This window comes from Leucopleurus acutus, assembly GCF_964270905.1.
Source record: "Leucopleurus acutus genome assembly, chromosome: 17".
Classification (NCBI taxonomy): Eukaryota; Metazoa; Chordata; class Mammalia; order Artiodactyla; family Delphinidae; genus Leucopleurus; species Leucopleurus acutus.
In genome coordinates, this window is record NC_139159.1 from 81445260 (window position 1) to 81471747 (window position 26488).

Consider the following 26488-nt stretch of genomic DNA (forward strand, 5'->3'; position numbering starts at 1 on the left):
AAATGTTTCTCCCTAGAGGGGAAAAAAAGCCATTTAAAAACCAACATAGGAAGATGTTAAAGCTTCAAACATTTAATGCCTAATGTCTGAATGTTATTTTTTTGTGTACCAACAAATTAATGAAGAACATTTTGGTAAATCAGGATGAAATTAAAAAATTATTCACTAAAAAGAAGACAGGCGATATGGCACATTTAACATTTTTCATAGAATACTATCTTTATATGAAGCAACTGTCCCAAAACATTTAAATAATGTTTGCAAGGTACATACCCCCATTTAAAGCACAATATGAAAACTCAAAGCTCATGGATGCAAAAATTTTAACTGAGAGTAGCCTTTAGATATTTCTAAAAGCAACTTCATTACATAAAAAAAGCTATGACAAATACACACTATATTTTAGGAAAAAAATAAATGAAGAGGCTTTATTGGTCTGATCATAGTGGGAAAACATATTTGCTAGATTAGCCACATCCTGGAATCCATGCACTTACTGGCCTTTTGGTTCATGGTTTTATAGACACCGTTTTCAGAGCACAACACCCTGACACTAACTTTTAAACAAAGCTTCCAGTGATACCTCTGCTTCACACCCTCCCTCAACGCCCTCCACCTGCTGTCAGCACAGAGAACTCGACTGCTGGGCAGGCAGGGCCCTCTGCTGTGTCTACACTTGGAGCTCAGGGCTTTGTCATCTGCTTCCCTTGTGTGTCTCCACATACGCTTCCCCATTCGCTCACTGCTCAGTCGTCCCCAACTCCCTCCAGGGATCGTCCTACCCACAGAGGGGAGTGCTGGCAGGGATCCTGTGTCCACCTGCCACAGAGCTGGCTGCCTGCTTGATAGGGACTACTGTGGACCCCCCTACCACGCTACAAAGTAGGTACCATTCTTCCGTTATGGACGAGGAATCTCCAAGCCAAGGCTCATCCAGCGTGTCAAGATCACGCTGAAACTAGCAGCAGCGTTGCAACGACAGCAACACTGAAGTTTCTGACGCTCTACGTGCCAGCACGGCCCCAAGCCACCTACACACGAGGCCGTCCCCCCACGACTACACAAGACAGGGACCACTCTTCGTGTCTTGTGGGACGGAACTGAGGCACAGAAAGTTAAGTACTTTGCAGGCGGCATGCACTCATGATTTGAATCCACAGGTCAATACAATTCCAAAGTCCAGTTTTTTCCTGCTTTATTTCAGAAACCCAAATCCTCTGAAACACCCCATCTTACTGCCTTGTGAAAGGCTAAAGAGACACAGTCGTGTTTCTAAGGTTCATCACATCATGCTTAGAACTACTACTCTCAGCTTTTGAGATCTATGAGAAAAAATAGGAAAGAGACTTTATTTATCATGAGTTACAAGAGACTTAAAAAAAAAACGACCCAGAACATAATCCCAAAAGTTTATTTTAAAATGCTAATGGTAACCTAGAAAATACATTAAGTATGTTGCGCAAAACAAAAGGGTCTAAACACAATGTTTCCTTTAAGCTCTGTCCAAACCCAGCTCTTAGGCTGTGAGCTGGATCACTTCCCTAGAAAAGAATACAGATCCACTGGGCTGAATTATTCATCCACTCTTCACTTTCACAGAGCAATCTAAAAGGACTACAGGCTGTGGGGTGAGCTCAGCTAACGATTCAGAGGGAGCGCTGGAACAGAAGGAGAGCTCACCTTTCTGAGGCCTGATGATGAAAGACTGCGTGGCCCCGTGCACCAGCCGGCAGTACCCATCTATCAGGTCGGCCATGTTCTCGGCAATGGTCAGGGACGGTGCTGTCACCGTCAGAGGCTGGACAGGGGAGAAGACCCAGAGAGAGCTGTTATTGTTCTTTCCAGTAATCAAAGGGACAGCTGCACTATGACATCAGATCTCTAGATACACTTGAACACAGAGTGGGAGCGAAACAAGATCTGTCATAAGGTTTGAGTGAAAAAGGAAGTTTGATATTTAAGGATGTTATTCCTAGAATATGTGACAGAAGGCAAACCCAGGCAAAAAAAGAAAAATCACTTAAACCGAGACTCCCTTTCTAGAACAAAAAGAGGTGAAAAAACCACTTCCTTTCAGAATGTCTGGTCCCTTAGGCACGCTCTAATTAAGAAAAGAATTTAGAAAATTAGTAAGCTAAAGTAGAGCTTATTTTAGAAACGAGAGAAATGTGGAGTAAATTTTTATCAACCATCGTAATTTTTCTGACATTAAAGAAAATTAGTGGAATTTCATTACTTTGAGCACGCACAGCATGTTCTGCTCCAGAGCTTAGAAACCACACTTTTCAAGTTAAACATGCAATTATGATAAATTTCCCAAAAACCTATCATTAAATGTTATCCAGGAGATCATCAAAGCTGTATTTTACTTTCAAACACAAGTATGTCCTAACTCATGTAGTCTACATAACCTCCTTCCAAAGGGACAACTTATCTCACCTGCAGTATCCTAAATATTATTTGAGGGTAGCAAACAGAAAGGAGGACAGCCTGAAAATCATGGTGCAAACAAGAAATTACTGAGATATTTTCAGGAAATTTCAATTTGCAATACGGTTTCAATATTTCATGGCATCATTTGTTTAGTTCTGAGAATCCACTGCCTGGAGCCTAGAAATGCCGTGATCCCAAGGCAGCAGGAGCAAGAAGGCGTGAGGAGCACCGAAAACAAACCATCCCTGCAGGGGTCGCAGCAGAGCAGAGCCCAGGTGTGCGAGTGGGGCCAGGTGAGCCCCCAGAACGGGCTTCACCCACGAGTAAGCCTGCGTGTGCCGCCAGGTGGTGCAGACTCTTCGGTATGTTGAGTATTCTCTGCCCGTCTTTCAGAAAGGTCACCTTATGCAGTGTTTGCCAAATGTTCATTTCTCGTGCCAGGCCTGCCTTTACTTTCTACACCACGTGCTGATTAAGAAGAGGCTCCAGGTCCAGACTGTCTGGGACGAACTCCATGTCTACCGCCTACTAGGACCGTGGCCACCATCCTGTGCCACCATCTACAGACTGGGGGTAACCAAAGTATCTCAAAGTGCCTCTTCCGCTGGGTTCTGAGGATGCCGTGTGTTGCCCTTGGCTTCTGTGTTAAGTATCGGACAGTGGGGACATATGTGGCACAAAGTACCAGCTGCTGCCGCGGTTATTTTCCTAATTATTACCCCCCAGAGAATGTCACATACTGCACAGTCTGGGAAATAACACTGTAACATAGTTTACAGAATTTATATAATTCTAAGAGGCTGATTTTCTTGGTAATTCATGATAATCTCCCAGCATCTCCACAATAAGGCTCCATTAATTTTTAAGCCTGTTTTCTATTCTTGAGGGCATTTAATCATTATTATTCGTAATGTAACGCTTATTACATTAGAGAAAGCTGTGATTCTGATGACCCACGAATACTTCACCTGCAACCAGAAACAATCATCATTTCTACAACAGCGCTTTATTTTCGTCTTCCCATCGTGACGCACGTGAGCCCTCCTTACCTCAGGCGCTCCTGCAATCTTCAGCTGCAGCGTCCCTTTCCTGTCCTTGTCTTCGCTGTTTGAATACTGAATGGTCTGCACTTGATTGAAGTCGGCCAGGTGTGTGGGCTTTGGGAAGAAAAGGCAAACGCTCTGGACCACAGATGCAAGACTCATGTGAACTATTCTGTGCAGTCCTCACGGTCCCAAGCCCACCTCATCCTCCTGAGGACACCTCCCTAGACGGGATGTCTGAGGAAACCAACTGTCCATGTTGCCTGGGGGGCCATTCTCCCTCTGAGGAGCAGTCATGGACCTGCTAGGGCCACCTGCTCACTTCACGGTCAGGGATGTGTCTGCTCTCTGTGCTCCTGACGGCCGAGGGGCACTCCATCCTCAGGAGCTGCACAAGTGGTCACCAGTCCCACACGACACATGACAGAGAAAGGAAGAAGGGAGTCCCCGACCTGACTCACCCTCTGGCCTGGGGGGAACCGTGTGAAATTCTTGGCCTAAGGGAACATTCTGCTCCACTTCTCACAGAGAGAGGGACCTGTTCCCACTCCCAATGCACCCTGAGCTAGAACAAGTCTCTGAAACGTTCTGAAGTTCCACAGTGTAACAGTGCTAGGGAGACGCTGGGTATCCAAAGGGCCCTTCCCACACAGACAGGCCAAGAGAGACACTGTTCATTTTCCCAAGAGGAGTAAACTCTTTTTTTCTTATGCAGACAAAACATGCCCATTCGTCTTTCATCCTCTACCATTTCATGACAACGACCGGTTCGCGTGAGACGATTCCTACAGGTTTATCCAAAACAATCGGCCTAGTTAGGACCTCTTTCTCTTAGAACATCACAGGTATCAGCCCCTCCCTGCCAAGTGCCCCACTCAGCACAGATTATGCCACTGGGGCTGAGCCGGAATTACGGTTCAGAAGGGGACTCCTACCCCGCGCCCCTTCACAGGGAAGCGTCTCTGCAGCACTGCTCTCAGGCACTGCTGTCAGGCCCCCCGCACGGATGCCCACGGGCAGTCCTCCATTCCCTGGGCAGCACACAGCACGGCCCCCACGCCTGGCCCTCTCTTGGCCTCTGCCCTCATGGGCTTTCCTCCTCCCTCCGTGGCTCTCTTTCCATTTCCTGGCTTCTCCCCTACTCAACCCACAAACGTTCAGGTGCTACAGGGGTCTGTGCTGGGCCCCGTCCTTCTCGCCAGCTGTGCACAGCCTGCCCGGTGAACACCAGCCGGTCCTGTGGCACAAGTACCATCTCCAGTCCTGAGCTCAGACTCAAGTATCCCACTCCCTACGTGACATCCTCGCGTGGACACTGGAGAGAGACTGACCGCACACCCAGCACAGTCACGGGGACCCCCCCCTCAAAACACCTTCCCCCTCCAGTCTTCCTCACTTCAACAAAAGCATCACCATTCAACCTGGTTCCTGAGTGGAAATATGAAGGCATGATTACTGACTCCCCTCCTTCCCTTACCCCACATCCAGCCCAGCTCCCAACACCCAGAATCCATGCGTTTTCCCTCCATCCCCATGGCCACCACTCCAGTACAAGCCGCTGTCTTGCACGGTGCTCAGAATTCGTCCTGAAATTGTTTCCCAGCCAGTGTCCCTTCATCCGTGTTCGTCCTCTACACAGACAGCCCCCGGAAGCCAGGGAGGTATTTTAAAATGTAAATCTGGTCCTATTAAGTCCCCTGTAAAAACGGTACAATGCTAGCCCAAAGGAATCAAACACCAACATGATCTGACCTCTGCCTGCCTCTCTGACCTAATTCCCCAACAGGACCTCGTCTTGATGGGATGTGCTCTGGTCTCACTGGGGCAGGGCCATTCCCTTTGATCAGTTTTCAGCTGACCAAAGAATGAGGAACATGAATGAGGACCAGGGCTGTGAGAGGCCATATAATGTGCAGGAAATTCCCACATGGTGAAAAACTGTCTTGTGTCCTGAATGGCTTTCAAATATCCTGGTATTTATTCATGCTGGTGAAAAATCTGATTCTAGAACCCACATCTATTTTAAAACACAAAGTATGCTCTGCATGGAATTTTCCAGGAATGCAACTTAGGTGTAATTCAGGGAATATTACACTTGCCTGTCTTTGGAATGTTACTATGAGTTGCTCACCATTTTGGAAAAGGACATCACCGAGGGCGATGCTAGTCTGATGTTTGAGCTGCTGGCACAAGGTACATACACTGTCATAGAGGAGGCCTGAGGCTCCTCCTAACACACTGGGAACCAAATATCATTAAGTCAGTGGTGACACATGAAATGAGAAATATCTCAATTAGTTTCAGTAAATGGTTATATTAAAATATTCCCATTACTGGCATCTTATAATTTAAAAAAATTTCCAAAGCACAAAAAGAAAGTTGAGTTATGGAAATTATTGTATTTAACTTATTTTTTATTCCTTCTTTTAACCCATTGTTTTTCTGCCTCATTCTGACATTATCCCTCAAGGTCGGCCACATAAAAAGAATAAATTTTAAAGAAGTACTTAAAGGGAACGGCAGAAGAAAAGAATAAAAATAAGCAAAAGATATTAGGAAAAGGAAATCTGTGAAGATAAATACTGAAATTAATGAAGACAAATAGATTAATGCTATAACCCTACCCGCTAAGCCTGTCCTTCAAAAGCAGCTGAAATAAATCCTTTGCAAATCTGAAAAGAAGAGACAAATCCAAACAGACAAGCTTAGGACTGAGAAAGGATATAGAAATAAAGTTACTGGAAAGATCGTAAGGGTATCACGAGATGCAACTCCATGGCAACAATTTAAAAACGTAGAAAAGCAGATGAGACGCTAACAGTATGAATTACCAAAACTGACACAAGAACTGGAAAACCTGAATAGATCTATTACTACTGGAGAGGTTGAAAAAATGGTTAAACACCCACCATTGAAAAAGGCACCATGTGGTTACATAGATTGATTCTATCCGCCTTCACAGAACACACAACTCTGCCTTGACTTAAAATATTTCAGGCCACAAAATGATGAAAATCCCCCTAATTCGCCTGATAAAATTAGTGTAACTTCTAATATCATGTCCTCGTAGAGCTAAAATAAAAAGAAAAGACTAGACTGATTTCACTTATAAATAGCTACAAAAATTCTATATATTAGCAAATATAATAAATCACTATTTCCAAAGAATAATATAGCATAACCAGTAGGAGCTATTAAATGGCTCAATATCAGCACAGCTAATCAAGATAATATACACTAATAACAAATTAAAAGAGAAAACACCAGGATCATATCATTAGGGCTGAAAAAGCCTTCAGTTAAATTTAGTAGCCACTCCTAATAAAAATGCTAAGCAAAGAAAGGCATAATTTAAAAACATGAAAGATACTTTACTAAAGGGACTTTACTGGTGGCGCAGTGCATAACACTCTGCACCCCCAATGCAGGGGGCTCGGGTTCGATCCCTGGTCAGGGAACTAGATCCCACACGCATGCTGCAACTAAGAGTTCACATGCTGCAACTAAGGAGCCCATGTGCTGCAACTAAGACCCCACACAACCAAATAAATAAATATATTTCTTTTAAAAGATACATTACTAAAACCCAACATCAAAAATTATCCTGAATGATGACACACTTTTTTTTTTTTTTTTTTTTTTTGCGGTATGTGGGCTTCTCACTGTTGTGGCCTCTCCCGTTGCGGAGCACAGGCTCCGGACACGCAGGCTCAGCGGCCATGGCTCACGGGCCCAGCCGCTCCGCGGCATGTGGGATCCTCCCGGACCGGGGCACGAACCCGTGTCCCCTGCATCGGCAGGCGGACTCTCAACCACTGTGCCACCAGGGAAGCCCGACACACTTTTAACTGATAAATTAAAACCTAAAACAAGATAGGGATATCCTCTACCACCCGTTTTTAAACATGATCTTCAAGGTGCCTGTGAATATGAGAACAGGAAAGAACTGCATAGATTAGAGAAAAAAGTTAAAACTATTCCTTTTTTTTTTGCTGATTACATGATTATATACCTATAAAATCTAAGATTCTAATAAAAATGACTTATTAAATGAACAAGGTTGCTGAATATATGATAAACAACAATCAAGTATATTCTGCTATGCTCACAGTATGAATTTTAAATTGGAAATGGCCAAAAAAAATTCTCCCAATAAGGCCAAAAACTCTGTAATACTTATGAATTAGCTTAATACAAAAAATCTATACGAGGGCTTCCCTGGTGGCGCAGTGGTTGAGAGTCTGCCTGCCCATGCAGGAGACACGGGTTCGTGGCCCAGTCCGGGAAGATCCCATATGCCGCGGAGCGGCTGGGCCCGTGAGCCATGGCCGCTGAGCCTGTGCGTCCCGAGCCTGTGCTCCACAACGGGAGAGGCCACAACAGTGAGAGGCCCACGTACCACAAAAAAAAAAAAAAAAAAAATCTATACGAAAAAGACTATGACGTCTTATTGAAGGATGTAAAAGAAGTCCTGAACGGGCTTCTCTGGTGGCGCAGTGGTTAAGAGTCCACCCGTGCCAATGCAGGGGACATGGGTTCAAGCCCTGGTCCAGGAAGATCCCACATGCCATGGAGCAACTAAGCCCGTGTGCCACAACTACGGAGTCTGAGCTCTACAGCCCATGCTCTGCAACAAGACAAGCCACCACAATGAGAAACCCGCACACTGCAACGAAGAGTAGCCCCCGCTCACTGCAACTAGAGAAAGCCTGCACGCAGCAAAGAAGACCCAATGCAGCCAAAAATAAATAAATAAATAAGTAAATTTAAAAAAAAAAGAAGTCCTGAACAAATAGAAAGACATACCATATTCTTGGACAGATAACTAACTAATATCTACTTTCACAAATTAACAAACAAGTTGGAATCCCAACAGAATTTTCTGCTAATTCTATAAATTTGGTTTTGAAAGATTAAATAGCCAGTAACAGCCAGGAAAGTGTACAAAAGAAAAACGATCCATGCAAAGAGTGTACAAACAAAAGATGACCCGGGGATGCAGCACCCACCTAGAGCAGTCCCATCTGGATGGAAGCAGTACAGAAAGAGGGAACTGTGTCCTTGGACCAGAACAGAGGATCCAGAACTAGATCACAAAGATGGCAGACATTCAGTTCAGAGGTAAAAGATACGATTACTGTGCTGACACGGCTGGTTGCTCACTGGGATACCAACAAGAAGGACAACAAGGGGACAATGACAGCAGCCAGCATCCTCTAAGTGCTTCCTCTGTGCAAGGCCTTCATCTCAACACTGCATACTCAGTACCCACTTCATTCTCCTACCACCCCTCTTAGGTAGCTGTGATTATTATTGCCATTTTGCTGATGAGGAAACACAAGCCAGGTGTGAAGAAATGGACTCAAAGTCACACGGCCAGCATGAGGGTGACCCACTGGGAACCCCGGCTGCACACTCCAGAGCCCATCCTCCGGACACACCGCAGGCCCACCTTGTACCATACACAAAATTCCACACGGGTTAAATGCGAAAGGACAAAGAAAACCTGGCAAGAGAATACAAGAGACTACAAATCAAAGAGAAGACAGATAACGTCACAGAGCTTCCTGAAGAGGTCGTGCCACTTTATACCCTCACAGAGTGTATGAAACGTCCAGCTGTTGCACATGCTTGCCAACACCTGGAATTACTCATCTCTTCCACCTCAGCCATTCTGGTAGGTGTGTAACAGTATCACACTGTGCATTTATCTGATGACTATGGGGCTGAACGTCGCTTCACTTACGTCTTAACTATTCGGACATCCTCTACTGGGGTGGCTGCCCTTTTCTTAGTGATATTTTTGATCCTGGAAAGAGCCAGAAGAGGCTGTTTCAAAGGACATGATACAAGTACAAATATACTTAAATTAGATGTAGAAGTGAATGAAGAAATTAGTATCTAAAACTTCTCCAGATGAACTGTAACAACCCCATTCAGATCTCACCAACATATGTGCCATTTGTGTGATTCCCTTCCTTCCCGACTAAAGAATTTCAAAAACTTTCGACCTAGGCTGTCTCTTCCTCTTATTCCCTTGAGCAATAAACACTGTGAAACGGAAAGCTTTAATGGCAGAATGATGTCTTTTCCAAGAGGATCCTCATTTCCTTATTTTGATTCCCCTTTGTCCACAATGAGGTCCGAAAGGAGGTGTGTTCCACACAGGCCGCTCCCAAGACTTGTCCAAAGCGCACTTACGTTGCAGCCCTTGTCTGTGAGGTAACTGATCCCTTCTTCGGGGCCAATCGCCAGCTCCACCGAAATAATCCAGCTCGACTTGAAGGTGAAACGGGTGACGGCAAAGGTACCAGAAGGAAAAAGATATTTTAGATAAAGAACCATGGACACATTAAAGGACCAAAGGGGGCTGCACTAGCTTGCTACTGATCTTTGTAACCAAATAATACAAAATATTTACAACTTCACGGTGCAGCATCTGCTGAGCCTAAGCAGAGACAGACAGACTGCGCTCGTTCCAGTGGGTCTCAAGCCAATGGTTTCTTTGGGAAGATTATATGAATAGGTAAACTAGCCCTTAGTGAACAGTTAATCAATGAATCGCTGGGCTGGAATAAAAAAAAAATCTTAGGCATGCTATTAAAAAAGGATGGTTTTAGTCTCACGTTGACACATTTTCTTTTTGTATTTTTCCCACTGTAAAATGATAAAATATTCTCATGTTGTTAAAAATGTGACAAATTAGATTTCAATCAGAAATTTAGATATACATGGATAAGAAAAAGCAAAAGAAATCACACCTAGTCCCACCCTATTTCCAAGTCCCCATACTTACACCAAGGGCACACTTGAAGCATTCTTTATCAAATCTGTACACTGGGGAGAGGATCTCAAAGAATTTCAAAATACTTTCTTCTCTATTAAGGTTGGCAAACTGTCTAAATGTTTGTTGAATCAATTTTCTTAGTGTTTTGGCCTGCATGATAAAATTACAAACATCTTTTTAGAGCCAACAATGAGTAAAGACCACAGCAATAACAGCCAACACCAAGGAACATTTCTTGTCCAGCCACCACTTAATACCACCTACGTTCACCAAATGTTGTATTTATCAGAGCTTTGTTTCTTTTATTTAAAAAAATTATAGTAAAATACACATAAAATATACCATCACAACCATTCTAAAGTATACAGTTCAGCAGTACCAAGCTTTATTTCTTAAACAGAAATTGGTAAAGCAATAATTGGTTTATTAGAACATGTGGTAAACAGTTAGGCATTAAAAATATAAGGGCTATATTCGCATGTGACCTGAAGTCGGCAAAGGAGGGGACATAAAGGCACTCACACATCCCAACCTGGGAGGGGAAGTCGACACACCCTTTCTGAAGGCAATTTGGCAATAAGAAATCAAAAACTTTAAAACCACAACCTTTGAGAAATTATTCTTTAGGAATGATGAAAGAACTGTGCAAAGATGCAGCAACAAGGAGGTTCAGCACGGAAGCGTGTAGAGTACCCCACAACCGGCCATGCACACTGCAGTGTGTCTGCTACCCAGATGTCCTAAGACTGCTGTGCACATCCCATTTACTGACATGAAAATCCGTATCACAGTGCTACATGAAAAAATAAGACAAGGCAATCTGTTGTAGTGTAGAAGCCTTTAAAAGGAGAGCACAGGATATGGGCCTCACACAGGCTGGCACACGCATCAACGCACAGTGAAGACAAACCAGCCATGCCTCTCTTCTCTGTGTAGTGGGATCACAGGTGATCTCTGGGTGACTTTTCATTTATGTGAGTTTTCTATTTATAAACCATGAGCATCTGGATGGTGGAGGGTGGTGAGCCCACAGTCCATGGTGTGTCAGAGAGAGGAGTGTGGCCTGAGGGGGCCAGCGGGCAAAGGATGTGTGATGGATGAGGTCTGGGGAAGGGTACAAGAGGGTGCAGGCCACAGGACGCAACTGGGTCCACCCTGGTGAGATGCAAAGCCCTGGGGCGGCCTGGAATAGGAATATTGTGATCCGACATAGATTTTAACAGGAATACTCTGGCCGCTACGTTGGGAACAGTATGAAGGGAGCAGGAGAGATCCAGTGAGATGCCAACAAAATAATCCAGGCGAGAGGTGATGGGACCCAGGCACTGCTGCACGAGTGTAGAAGCAGAAAGGAGTGAGAAGTAGTTAGATTTCAGATTTGTTTTGAAAACAGAATCAACTGGATGTACTGAGAGGTAAGAGTTACCACTGAACTGAAATGGCCAAGACCAGGAGAAGCAAGGCGGAGGAGGGTCTTAGAGAATACCAGGGGCCACCTGAGCCTCGGTGTGAGATGCACACAGACAGGAAGCAAAGCCAGGAGACTGGAAACAGGACCAGGGTGGGATCTGGAGGGGCAGGGACAGGACCTCATCCCATGGCGGCCTGCAAATCTCAGCAGTCAGGGAAGTGGGAGCAGGTGAATCAGCAGGGGGTGGCATACTCTGGTGGGTCAGGGCAGTGACGGCCTGCCTGGAGTGGCCTGAAGGTGCCAGTGTGGTCAAAGGATTTCTGGATCTGGGACACGGCAGAGTGAGCTGGACCGCTAGGAGCAGTGGTCAGCGTGGGATCCAGTTCCAGAGGGGCTGCGGTTACTGGAGATGAAGACCAGGCAGTGTGAGGCGGCGGGGGGCAGAGAGCGGGCCCTAGATAACCTAGGGCTGGTGACTTTTATTTCACAAGCTGGCTCTGCTCCTGCAGAGAAGGTGTGGGGGAGAACAGAAGCAGGAAGACCGGCGCCGGGCACGCATGGCCACCTGGGTGATGCTCGAGATGGCAGGGAAAGCGGGAAGTCGACACAACTCGAGCTTTGGGTGGAACAAGTGGGCAAACAGAAGGGGCGGGGCTCCGGGAAGATCAAGTCCCGTTAATTCTGAACGTGCCTGAGATCCGCAAGTCTCCCGAGCTGAACCACTGAGCATAAAGCTGGGTACAGACCCGAGCTCAGGAGACAGCAGGGCTGGGTCAGAACCTTACAGTCTCCAGCCGACGTGATTACAGGCATGGGGCCTGATGACTCCCACAAATACAGTGGCCGCAGGAAAGAAGTGCGGGCCAAAGCCTGCTTGGTAGGCCAACATTGGTTTTAACCAGGGCTGGGGTTCTGACAGGTGAGCCAAGTGTGGAACTACAGGCAATTGGAAGAGAGTCAGTTATGGTTTTAGATCACAGGAACTAAAGTGAAGAGAAGCAAAATGGGTTCAAGGGCAAGGCTTGACTATCAGATGTCACCTACAACATGAGTGGTTGGCCTTGGACACTCTGTAAAAGAAAAGTCTGGGACGCGTGGTTTGGGGAAGAGCCGTCCAAGCTCTGGCCACGAGCCCAGAGACTGAAAAAGGCCACTCTCGCCACAGCTGAGACGGCATTTAACAGCTGTTCTGACTCCAGGCTTTGCAAACACTCTCTGCGTCTCCTCTTGAGCATTAGACCCACACATATGCACGTGCCCACCTGAGCTTTCCACCTGAAATTCCCAGACACCTGAAACCTGGCATGCCACCAAGAGAACTTGTGACTTTCTTCCAGGCCTGGACCTCCTCATCTCAGCAAATCTCCCAGCTGCTTAGAGACAGAAACCTAGGCGGCAACCTTGACCTCTTTCGCCCACCTCTCAAAACCCACTGCACTGCCACGTCCTCAAAGTGCTTTTCCAAAAGCCATGTTCTTTTCTCTAAGCTTCCCACGCAGCAGCCCCACTCTTGCTTTGATTTCTGTGATGGTCTCCCGTGGATACAGAATTCTGGTAGAAGAGAGACTAGTGAAAAACAAGGAAATGGAAATATCTGTGATGTGAGCATTATACGTAGTTGGTTAGTTCTTTGTTAAGTGTGTAGAAATAACTCTCACGTAACAGGTAAATATGCGCACGTGTAAAGATGAAACGCAACACCTCATGGTCCCTGCTGATTCTCATTCTCCTGCCGACCCCATGGCACAGTCGCTCCCAATTCCGCGTCTCCTTCCCTCACTGTTGTCCCCTGACCCCCAGCACCCGTGGAATGGGTGTGCATGGGGTCAACTAAACTGTGCACCTGGCCATTCAACCTGCCGGAAAACTTCTGAGCAACTGGGCAAACAGGTTTGAAAATAGTAACTGTGCAGTGCTAGCAGACAGACAGCCTGAGCAACAGGTTCACGCCTCTGTGCCATCCAGCTGACTCTGTCAGTTTTCCGCGCGCTGCTCTGCCCAGCCCCTCCCGAGGCCTACACGTCACCCGGCTAAGACAGGAAGTCACACTCATGGGCAGCGGCCGCAGGAGCTGAAGGAGGGAGCGCGCCCATTCAGGGCTGGCTTCCTGAGGACACAGAGCCACACCCCGGCTCCCCGCCAAGCGAGAGCGGGTGCACCTGGCCGGGAGTGAGTGTCCGAGCTTTCTCGGGGTCTCTACTCCAATGTGGCCACCCAAGAGGACTGAGATTTCCGGCCTGCAGCAGCCAGTGTTGGGCAGGAACTACAAAACCCTCGCTATCTGAAAGGAGCCCCAGATTCGTTTCTAAGAAGGATGCCTCAGAGAGCAGCAGTTCTTTCTCCTTTCTCAGTAAGGAAAAAAATTCCACAAAATCTGACTCCCTAGAATCTCTTGATATTAATCAATACACTTCCCTGTTCATAGGGTTTCAACATCAGCTTTGTGTTTGCCCAGACTTAGGAAACAAGGCATCTATCGATCAATGCTAGTTAATCTTAAGCCAATTCATATACAGAGAGAAAGCCACTCAAAGTGAGGCAAGTATGACCAGGATGAATCGTCAGACATTGCTGCTATTCAGCCTCTGAACAACAAAAATAATTGCATAGTAATCAACCTAATATTTATCAGATGCTGCTAGCAACAATGGACTCCGAGGGCTTCCTGGATGAAAAAGTTATAATGTAGTGCTAAAGAAAACATGCAAGAAAAGAGTAACAGGCTAAGAAACATTAACTGAGGAATTATTTCACCACCTACCAAATGCTAAACATAGATACGTTAACAGTGCATGCAAAGTGTGTTTTTAACTGAGCTGTAACTGACGTATAACGTTGTATTAGTTTCAGGTGTACAATATAATGATTCAGTATTTGTATATACTGTGAAATGATCGCCACAGTAAGTCTAGTTAACACCCATCACCTCACATAGCGACACATTTCTTTTTCTTGTGATGAGAACTTTTAAGACGTACCCTCTTAGCAACTTTCAAATATGCAAAACAATGTTAATAACTACAGTCACCATGCTGTACATCACATCCCTGGGACTTACTTATAACCGGAGTCTGTAGCTTTTGAGCCCTGCACCCATTTCACCCACTCCAGCCTCCAGCAACCATAACCTGTTCTCTGTATCTATGAGCTGGCTTGTTTTCTTTTCATATAAGTGAGGTCACAGTATTTGTCTCTCTCTGTCTGACTTATTTCACTGAGCACAATGTCCTCAAGGCCCATCCACATTGCTGCAAATGGCAAGATTTCCTTCTTTTTATGGCTAAGTAACATTCCAGTGTGTGTGTGTGTGTGTGTGTGTGTGTGTGTGTACGTCTGAAGCGTGCTTTTTTTCCACCCTCCTTACAGGAGCCCAGACCAGACGGCCACTTCTGTGCTGACCCCAGGCTTCATTCTCCCTGGCACACAGCAGATGCCAGGAGCTGGCTGCTGAATGACTGCTGAGCCAGGCACTTCCGTGCTAACCACAGGGATGGGAATGACTAAACTAAGTGCTCCTGATAGGACCCTAGGAAACCATTCTATTACCTTGAAGTACAGAAACTTCAAAAAACTGGTAACTATTGATCTTGCAACATTTCTAGTTCTGAAATTAGATTTCTACTGTGAATTATACTCAAATAAGTTGAAATTTGGCTATTTTATTTGCAACGTAATTTGAGATTTACAGAAGAGCTGCAAAGACAGTACGGAATTCCTGCCCTTCGCCCAGTGCCCACCTCCCCCCATCACCTGCCCTGGAAGTTAACATCTCACACGACACTGGAACATCTGTTAAAATTAAGACACCAACGTTGGTACAAGAGTACACGCTAGCTGCGGACTTTACTCAGAGCCCCTAGTTTGCCCACTGATGCCCTCTCACTGCTCCAGGACCCCACACTGCATTTACTCATGTCTCCCCATCGCCCAGCTGTCAATTTTGTAGACTATCCTCAGGTTGGGATTGACTTGTTAGTTTTGCTGGTACAGTGTTTTTAAAAATGTGCCTCTGGCACTACTGTGATCAAAGAGTCAGAAAATTTAAATATCCTGTAAATTATTCTTAGTAATCGGGCACATATACCCCAATCCTGTTTTGCCATCAATCAATCATAGCTTAAGTTCCATCAAATATAAGGTAACCTTTCAACCCTTCAACGTGAGCATTAACTACAAATGATCTTCTAGAAGTCTAGATATGAAGGGAAAAAGGCATATAAAACAAAATGGCCTTTGGAAAAGCAAATACCAATTGGTCTAGCCATTCTATAGGGCTAGTCCGGGAGAAACAAGAAGCTGATGTGAATTTCTTGTTAGTTGAAGTTTCATTGGCAACAGTTTTGAAGAGGAGACTGTCTGAACACAACCTAATTTGTACTGTAGCTGTTACGTACCTATGGGTATATGTTTATGTCAGTCATACCCACAAGAGTCTGACAGCAATCAGTTGAAAGAATTTACATAGAAGGTGAAAAATGTTTGGCATAAGGATATGAGCTACTGATTAAGCTATTTAAGAAGCCAAATATACATTATTTGTTTTACAAAAGTATACTGATTTCCTTTACATTAGAAAGCGTGTGAGAAATGAAACACTAGACGAATCTGTACCTAAGAAACAGAAGCTAGAAGTCAATTCTGGTCTCCCTGCTCGCATCAAAATCAGCAGCAACTGAACCTTTCAGGAAACACAAGTGCTATCTGTTTGGCTCGCGAAGTTCTCTCAAGCTCCCGAGGGTCAATTCCTTCCCCTCCACTACCCGCGCACACACAGGCTCAGCCACCACTGCATCCGGGGCTGACACTGCTCACCTCGCTCACCTTAATCACCTCCAAGCCTTCTTGGTTGGAGTGCTGTTGCTTTCGATCTGTCCGCCATGCTGCTGTCAGGTTTATGTTCTAAAGTCCAAAAGGTGACCATGTCCCTCCCCTACCATGAACACCCAGGGCCCCTACGTGCTCTCATCTGAGTACTGACGTCCACACAGGCGACCACAGTGTCTGAGCTCTAGTCACAGGGCTGACCTGACTGCCAGGTGGAGCTCAAACAGCAGCAGAAGCGCATCAGGGTCGGCAGCAGGGTGAGGATGAGGAAGGCCAGTCAGGCTGGGTCCTGAGGGACAGCCTGAAAGACACCTGGAGGGGACAAGTCCTGTGCAGGAATGGGGACGTTTCTGGAGTGACAGCAGGGTCAGAGCGGGCTGCCCAGGGAAACGAGCTTCTCCAGCCTTCCGGTTCTTCTACCTTGTGAAGGAGTATCATCACCTGCGCTATTCTCATACCTCCTTCCACACGGTACCCGCTACCTGGAAAGTGCCTCCTCTAAGTCCAGTCATCTTTCAAGTGGCCCTTAAACTTATTCATTCATTTTTTCACTTAAATAAGATTTAGCGAATGTTACTGTGTGCCCGGGATCATGCCAAACACAGGGTTTAGGGCAGAGAACACAGCAGATGTTATCTTTGTCCTCGTGGATCTTAAAATATAGTGGAAGCAGGCAGACAAAATGCAAACAAGTAAATATCTAGTAATTAAAACCTGAGAAAGTAGAATTAAAAATTAAGACCCTAAGCAGGACCCTAAGGTGGAGGATGTTTCTGCAGCCCCCCTAGGGAGGTGAGCAGTCTGTACGGGAGAGGACGCCGAGGCTGAGCTTCAGAAGAGCCGGCGATGGGGGACCTCCCCGGGGCCTTCTCACCTCGGCTACACTTCCACCATGGCACCTGTGACGTGGACCTGGGGTGGCTTGTTTGGAGTATGAGGATCCTTTTTAAATACAGAATAACTTCTTGGACTCCCAAATGCCAGCAGTCATACCTCCTGTGATAACTGCTTATCTACACACAGCTCTAAGGAGACTTTGCAGTAATTCTCAGGCCACCCTGGGACTAATGTTTGAGCACTGATGGTGCTACTAATGTGATATAGCCATTTTCGTATCCTTTCCTGCTTTCTACTTTTACACTGGGTGGTGCACTTCTCTGTCCAATGATGGGGTAAATGCCCTGAGGAACGGTGTCTTACACTTGTGAGCGTCTCTCCCTGGGTCCACCCAGCAAAGGGCAGGCCGATGCACAGGGTGGGCTTCTGCGCCCACGCCAGGGCCTCACTCTCCAGGTCAAACTGAGTCCCAAGTGATTCAAGGTGATCGGGTCACAACTTTCACCAAGGCAGCCTGGCTTCCGAGCCAGTTTTTGAACCACTGTGTTCTGTCTTATCCCACCTGGGCCTCAGTGAGTGGGATGGTCTTCCACACGGCTGCTCTAGTGTGGAACATGTCCTCTGTGATAGAAAGTCAGAGCAGTAACAGCCACGGTTTATAAGCTGCACTGTGACAGGTACTTGTGGCAGTAGTTTATACACATACACACCCCGATCTGCTGAACAGCCACGCCAACCCTACAAAATAGTATTTTCTTCGTTGTGGAAATAAGAAACCAGGTCCAAAACCATGAGGCTAGGAAATGGCAGAGCTCAGCTGAGCTGGACTCTATCTTGATCCAAAGCTGCGTCCTCACACCACACTGGACCATGTTCTGGATGGGCTGGGGAACCACACCTCGGGTCCCCGGTGTCCCCTCCCCTGCAGTGGGAGCTACAGGCAGAGACAGGAACTGGTGTCCTGCAAGAGTTACTAACGGGGAGGAGTGCCCTTGGTCGAAACAAGAGAAGACAGACCTCCAGAACACACGTCTACGCGTGCACGCGCACGCATGCGCGCACACACGCTACAGCTGCCACTATGGCTCTTTTACGTGCCGCTTCTTTACTTTCGTGTGTCAAAATACCCGAGACCGTAAAGACTTAGGTGACGAGGACCGCTGTGAACCTTCTTGGTGTTGTACTTGGCCGGATGCACTCACAATCAAGAAGCGAAACCATGGTTTTCTGGCAGAATGCTACACCTTTAAAAATCTACTTGCCATCAGTATGACTAGAATAACTGTCAGCTTTTTATATTATGACTTTTACACGTAAAGGAGAAAACCGCATACCACGGGGGAGGGGTCTGCCTAACACGTCACCTATTATGATAAAGCAGACGCTAATTACCTTGACTGAGTCCAGTAAACTCCTAGGAAAAAATCGCTTCAAACCAACATCTTTTCTGAAATACAAAAAGAAGTGTATTAACAAATAACACCACCAAATCGATGAATAACATGACATTGTCGCAAGAACATAAAAGCAGTTTAAATTATTTACCCTTCCACATGTTATTCTAGAAGGAAATAAGTATAATAAAGCTCCAATGTACCCACACAGTCATGGAACAGGTGGGACAAGTAATTTTCTAGATCTGTGCAGGAAACACCGATACAAGCTGGTTTAGGTAGAAAGTCTTTTTTTTTTAAGCCTTACTATTGCAAACCCTCTAAAATATTGCCTCTTTGTAAATTACAACAGTAAACAAACTGTTCTTCTTTGAGCATTGTTTGAAGGTTAGCCTTATAAACCTCGATTCCAACTGGGTAATGCACTGTATTTGTATAGAAAGTAGACTGGCCTGATTAGGGAAAGATCTGGGATACAGCAGGGAAGTTTAAATACCTTAGATTAATCCTAAAGGTTGACTGTTTTTAAAAATAAACTTTTTGATTAACATTAATCAATGTTTATAATCTCAGTTTCACACAGGAAACAAAACAAAAAAAGAGAAATTAAGTGAGTGGCCTAAGGTCAAAAAGCTGAATGTGTGGAAATGCTGAAAATCCCAGTCATTTTCTTTAGATCAAGCTACAAAATCAATCGTTAGTAACAAGAGCCTCAAAGCATTCCGGCCAAGAAAACCGATGGAAAGAACGGCTCACTCTCATTTTCTACTTACTTTGGGTACTAAGTGAGCCAGGCTTTTGGCCACTAGAGGGCAATCGTGCGCTAGTAAGATGAAATAAAGCCTCTAGACATGAAAGATTATCAGGAGACACATGGAAGATATAAAAGGATCAAGAAGGAGAAAAGCGAAATAAAGGTACCTTTTCAGGATTACATAAAAAAATAAAATGAACATAAAGTATATTAAAAAAATAAAGCAGGGATGACTTCTTCACACATAATTGTAAGTTAGCAAGTATTACCAATGAAACCATAGAAAACATGTCAGAGTTTATATGGTTGACTCTAGATCCAAACATTTTAATCCCCTATTCCATACTCTACTAGTTAGTACCTAAACCGACGAACTCCTTGCTAAATCCTGGTCTCAGTTCTCATATTCTTTTTTACTCTGTGGTGATGATGATGACACTGTTCACTACTCCCGTACACAATCCTTCCTCAGCTCCTATGACACACTGTTTTCTGGATTTACTTATCAGCAAATTCATGTAACTCCTGGCTTTCCATTTATTTTTCTAACCACTTTTGTTTATAACTTCCCTTCCTTATCTTTTCAGATATGAACAGGGAAAAGTGTCCACCCAAGTTCTTCCACTTTTTGTTGCCTCCTAAAAAGACAGGAACTTTGCATTTTAAGCATTTGGGTGCTAATCACTATGGGAAGTAGCAAAATAAGCACATAAAAGATAAACCAACACCCTAGAATCTTAGAGGCATTATTCCTGAGCACTTTCTTCCCTATCTGCCTTTGCAGGCAGCTATTCCATAATATAAAGAACTTATTTTCACAGAGGGAGCTCTGCACTGGAATCCTGGCTTTGCCGTAGGAGGATTTGGCTACGCCTTCATGCCTGTCAACCTCAGTGACCCACGTGTAAAATAGGGATGCTAATCCCTGCTGCCAACAGCGGTGCTGAGGAGACAGTGAGAATGTGTTAAGTCCCTAGAGCTCTACACGGGTAGTTCCCCTTCCCCCGGAAACACCCGGGATGCCCCTCCTGTCTGGCAAGAGTCTGGTCTACAGGCCTGACTAGCCGTCATCATGAGCAGAGGGAGGTGTGACCTGATGGTGCCAAGAGCAGACATGCTGTAGGGAGGAGGGGAGGACACAGGCTGGAAGGCAGGTATGAGGGAGGCTCTGCTGGGAGCCCGGAGGAGGGCGGTGGGAGGGAGGGTGGGCAGCAGAGATTCAGGGATGCTCTGGACGCAGAGCCAGCAGCGCTGAATGAAAGGTGACAAGGGAAGGCCGAGACACCAGGAAGAGGAAGGCCGGGGGCCCGGGCGTGCCTCCTGGGACTTCTGCTTCTGGAGAGGGGTCGAGCAGGGTGCACGAGACCTCCTGGTGGAGATCTCAAGGAGGCAGCTGGCCACGGAAGTCTTTGGATGGGGGGCAGGGAACACCAGGGCCAGGGATGCCCTCTTCCCCACGGTGAGACCATCAGCTGCCACTACTCAACACAGCTCTGCAGCTATCGGTTGGCCAAAAAGTTCGTTCGGGTTTTTTCCATAAGATATTACAGAAAACCCAAACGAACATTTTGGCCAACCCAGTATTTTTCTTAGAGTCCAATGGAAAGTAGAAAATTTATCATACTCATTTTTGTCACAAATGGAAAAATTAAAGATGGACCAAGGGGGTTGAACTTTTCTGTGTGAAAATAAAGCCTATTACTAGGTGTTACTTTTACTTCCAAGGTGAGAACAACTCCATTTAAGGAAAAAAAAGCTAAGGCCAACTAATGTTTAGCAAGTATGCAGTTTAGTTTTTCCAACTACTTTTGAGTAATAATGAGTCTGTAACACCTGCCCATACATTAGAGCCCTTTAAAATGGGACACATGGCAAGTGAGAAAATAAAAATGAGGATAAAGTACACAGAATCGCTGCGAGAATTCCACACCACCACCACCCCGCTCCACACATTCCGATTTAACTTTACCAAGAAGCCCATCTACGAGGCTTGGCGGTGGAGGACACTGGGAAACAGCTCAGGCGCTGCGCTCACGGTTTTAGGGAAAGCCTCCTGAGACATCTGCATTCAGCACTCTCCAAGAAGCCTGGCAGGGCCACAGAGGCTGTCCCATTTCACACGTGGCCACCTCCCTCCAGCCCGTGTCGGGCACTGGCTTACGATGAGCTGTCTGACGGGCAGCAGGCTAGCTCTCAGCTTTATGTGACATAAAACTCACTTGAACCCAAAGTCTGTACAGCCGTGAGGTAAGATGAACAAAACAGTAAACACTACTGATGTAGCACAAACAAAATAAAACTACTGGCCTTTATAATGAGGCAATTCTTTACTATGTAAATAATTATCAAAGGGTAGATCCTAAATACAGGTAAACTCATTTGACTAAAACTAGCTTTCATGAAACTTTTAGGACACAGCCACCCCGCAATTCCCAAACCCCAGTGTCAGGCTGTCAGATTTCCCACGTGAGCCGAAAGGAACCTTCTTAACCCACACGTGCAGTTAACGAGATATTAGTATTAGGTGAGAACGCACTGTCCACAAGAGTAGCCCCATGAAGGACTCACACTTAAATTAGCTAAGATTCAGTTAACAATCTAGTTCCCAGCTGCACCGGCTCCACTTCAGGTGCTCAGAGCCACGGGGGCTAAGGGCGCCCGCGCTGGCTGGGCAGACAGGACACTTCACAGCCTAGGGCGCTGCGGTGGTGGCGTGGGCTTTTACAGCAAGGAAATCTCGGCCTCGGCTCCCTGGCCCCCGGGGCTCCTCAGAGAGGGCGGTGGGCCTGGCCACACAGCCCCACAGGGACAACCACGACCGCCCGGGACTCCGGGGGGCCCGCTCAGCAAGACCACCGCGGATCCCGCAGGAGGAAGTGGGGGCCAGACAGGAGCCTGGGCTGGGGCTGCCCGTGCACGGGAGCAGATCTCCCAGTAACTCTTCCTCCGACTTTTCTCTAAGATGCAACTCACTCTGATTTGAAGCTTCAAAGAAAGCAAGCCTGTTGTACTCCCCCACTTCCCCACACTGGGCATCACGTTAGATATGGGTGGGGGAGGGGGAGAGGGGAGTCACTGCCCTGCGGTCTCTTCCTCGGGTGAGACCCTGACGCGAGCTGTGCAAGCGCGTGACAGGCACCATGAGACAGCACGCTCTCAGAGCCCAGAAAGTTACTCGTTGAGATCTGGGGTGTCTGGGGCTTAAAACTGTATTTGTGATCAATTTTAAACCAGAATTTTCTGAGTTAACGTTTAATTTACCTCTGTCCTTCTAGTGAAACGTTCAGACCACTGCTGGCTGATGAGGCTGTCTTGTTCTTTCCCTTCTGTCCAACCTCGGAGCTCTGCCCCCTCCCATGACTGCGCCATCCTCCTGCTCCCCTGACCACACTCGCCGTCGCTGTCGATGGTCCAGGCAGCAGGCGCCGCTCCCCACATCAGGGGGAAGAGGTGCTGCCCAGCAGTCCACACCCCGCACCAGCTCCCCGATGGATCTCTCTAGAGCGCACTCGGTCCGCCTAGCTACTCCCAGCCTGGGGGCCTTGTCCTGCGCACACATGCGTTCGCGCCCAAAACCCATGACACAGCAGGCCTTGGGAGGCCTGAGGCTTGAATAGCTTTATTTACATACATTAAGCTTCTTATAAGTGAATTCTCAGGCCAAGTATAAACTTATCTCTCCTTCCGCACTACTTCTGAGAAGATACAGACCTTGTCTGTTGGCTTTAACTAATTAATACTTTGTGGACATAACTCTCATAAACTTAAAGCCCCAGCAAAAAAGGCAACCAAAAACGACTTTAAAATAAAACTATAATGCACGTTTTCATACAGTATCCCTATCTTATCCTCGCCTCAAAACTCTCAAGAATTGAGTATCATTAAGAATATCACTGAGGTCCTTTAACCTCTCAAATGATACCTTAAGCCTCTTAAAAACTGATAAAACTTAAAATTCTCTAACTTCAATGGAAATTGCTGTTTGCTTCTTAATGATCCTCTCTCTCCTTCAACCTGAGTAATGAGAAGTCATCTTTTGGCCAGGTACACCAGGTGATGCTGCCTTCCTCTCCTGGAGCCAGGTGTGGCCATGTGACACTTTCAGCCAATGTCCCTCTCAGGGAAAGCACTACCTGCACATATGTGTCCTTAAAGGGGGCTGGGAGAGAGAGAAAAGGTCCATCTCTTCCTCCTTGTGACAGGCAAGGTCAACCAGCCATCTTAGGCTACCAGGTGGCAGCTACGGATGATGGTGGCAAGATTCAAGGGGCCTAGTGCCCTGGTGATGAGAAGCACAGACTGCCTAGCACTTGTTTTATGTGAAAGAGAAAGTACCTTCTATCTTAGTTAAGCCACTGTCAATCAATTCATGCCAAATCTGTGAGCATCCCCTTCACTGATAAATTATTATAGGCAGTTAAAAAAAGCACTAGATTATTACTGACAATAAAGACAATTTTTAAAAATGAATGAAAACAATGCACAATTAGAATTAACCTCAGCTAATTTTATATCACAAATTTATTCACTGAGGAAGTACCGATGGAATACCTAATAAACATCAGACACTTTGCTAAGTGCTGGAAATACCAGGAGGTCCCTACATCAATACAGCTTACTCTAGTAGAGAAGAGACACAGTTACACAAACAACTACAGCAAAATACATTAAATGCAAAGATGATTAAAAATGAATTTCTAAAAAAAGCAAACCACTTAATAAGGAAATGAGCAGAACTGAAAAGATATGTGATTCATTTAAAATAATTTCACAGTATAATTCTGTACGTTGAAGAAGAATCATTGGTACATAAGTTTCTTCCTTCTACAGTATCACAATAGGAACCATAATTTTAACACTGTGTTATTAGCTTATTTGGGTTCCATCTGTCATTGTCAGCAACGCAGTTTTTAAGCTTGATAACAAAACGTTTTTCTTAACACATCTCATCTGACTCCTGTCTCTGATTTACAGGAGGCGTAAATAAAAGAGCCACCAGAGTACACTCCAGAGTGCGCCCTGCAGGGTAAGACCCCGGGAGGCCACATTCTGGGCCTGCGGCTGGGCCTGCGGCTGGATATTCACGGCCAGTACTTCCCCTCTGCCTACAGAAGAGGCACCTTGGTCCTACCAGGGTTGGAGAGACACAGAGAAAAGAGACTAATTAACTCTTTAGTTGGTTTAAAGAAAAAATGCAAACGTTTTTAGATAGTGCTTTTCCCACCCTCCGAAGTTGGGCCTGATTATTTATTGCATAATTGAAAATAGTTATTTTGAAATGTGGTAAAGCTGAAGGAGTTTTCTTTAGTACATTATAAATTACAGAGACTGTCCATACATTTTCTGGCAAAACTAAGCAACTATATGGACTATTTCACAGTTTTTCTCCTTACTGGCAAGAAAAACCAGAACCCTAAAATAAACTAACAAGAAACATTCTGCATTGATGTATAATTCTTTTCCATACTGAGAAAATATTTACACTTCTAAGTGGCTCTAGGCTACTAGCAGAAACCAGTAGGAAAGGGCAATGCTGACCCCCTGGAGGCCCTGGCTGCCGGTCCCCGGGCAGGACAGCCTCAGTGTGCTTGGAGAACCACTTCCCAGCCATACCTCGTCCACAGCCCTGGGTGGGCCTTTTCAACAGCTGCGGTGGAAGACAGAACCCAGGGAACAGTACTGAGAAAATATCACGATTAAACTAGAATTGCGAAGGAGTAAAGAATCTTCACCTTCCAAGAACAAGGTGAAATAAAGAAAACTACAAGATGACAGGAGCAGAATTTTACCACCGAAGACACATATAAAAGAATTTCTAAACAATATACTTCAAGAAAAAGGGAACTGCTATCAGAAGACAGGCTGAGCTACAACAATGAATGTTTAACCAACACAGTAATAAACAAGTAGGTCTGTAGGACCCCACCCTATACACCCAAAGTGCTGGAGGTGAAGAGGGCTGACCCAATGCCGCCCGCAGGTGGGGATGCTGGACCTGGACTGAGCTGGGACCGGAGGGAGGGCGAGTTGTGCCATTCACTCCCTGGCTCTTGTCAGATGCCCACTCCGGAGGCCCACTCAGCAGTCTTGGGCCACCAGGCTTTGATTCAAGCCACTCGGGAGCTTCAGGAAGTCAGAGGAACAGCAGATTGAGACAGCCCAGAAACCCCAGAGTCACTGTCAGATACAGAGCACAAAACAGCTGGCATGAAAAGCTTGACAAAATAAACGGCACAATCACATACGTGAGCAACAGAGATTACCAGGAATGGAGAGCGTATTACACAACACAGGAAACTGAATTTCTGGAAGTGAAAATTATAAGTGGTGAAGTGAAAAACCGAATGGACAGGGTATGTCAAGAAGACACTACTTAAAAGGGAATTAAGGATTTAGAAGAAAAATCTAAAGAAATCACACACACACCGCCACAAGAAATAGAGATGAAAGATGTTAAGAGATATAAAGGCTGAAAAAACATGCAGTTGACAAAGAGATAATGGCATATATTTTCCAGGTGAAAAACATGAATCCACAGAATCAGGAAAATACATCTTGTTCCAAGTTGGGCTTATAAAAAAGAAACCCAAGTCTAAGACATGGCGAAACTAGAGAAGACCAAAAACAGGAGATTCTTCAACTTTTTGTATGTTTATAGTTTCTTTCTAATAAATGACTGGAGAAAAATGATCTTACACTAGTCCACAGAGAAAGTCTCAACAAAAGCCAAAGAAGCTCTTATCACAGAGACCATACTCTCTGATCATAATGCAATTAAGCTAGAAGTTAATTTTAAAAAGAAAGTCAGGGCTTCCCTAGTGGTGCAGTGGTTAAGAATCCGCCTGCCAATGCAGGTGACTCGGGTTTGAGCCCTGGTCCAGGAAAATCCCACATGCTGCAGAGCAACTAAGCCCGTGAGTCACAACAACTGAGCCTGCACTCTAGAGCCCGTGAGCCACAACTACTGAAGCCCGCACGCCTAGAGCCCGTGCTCCGCAACAAGAG

The 26488-nt window shown here is 45.7% G+C and overlaps 1 protein-coding gene across 5 annotated transcripts in view; it reads right to left on the minus strand.

Moving 5' to 3' along the window:
- Positions 1–26488, minus strand: part of PTK2 (protein tyrosine kinase 2) — a 251843-nt gene that overhangs the window by 97316 nt on the left and 128039 nt on the right. For all 5 annotated transcript variants that reach the window (XM_082858781.1, XM_082858780.1, XM_082858779.1 and 2 more), the window contains 5 exons: positions 18728–18782; positions 10273–10413; positions 9678–9755; positions 3483–3590; positions 1681–1798 (listed from right to left, as the gene is read on the minus strand). In XM_082858781.1, the coding sequence (XP_082714907.1) occupies positions 1681–1798; positions 3483–3590; positions 9678–9755; positions 10273–10413; positions 18728–18782 (500 nt within the window). The remainder of the gene's footprint in view (positions 1–1680; positions 1799–3482; positions 3591–9677; positions 9756–10272; positions 10414–18727; positions 18783–26488) is intronic.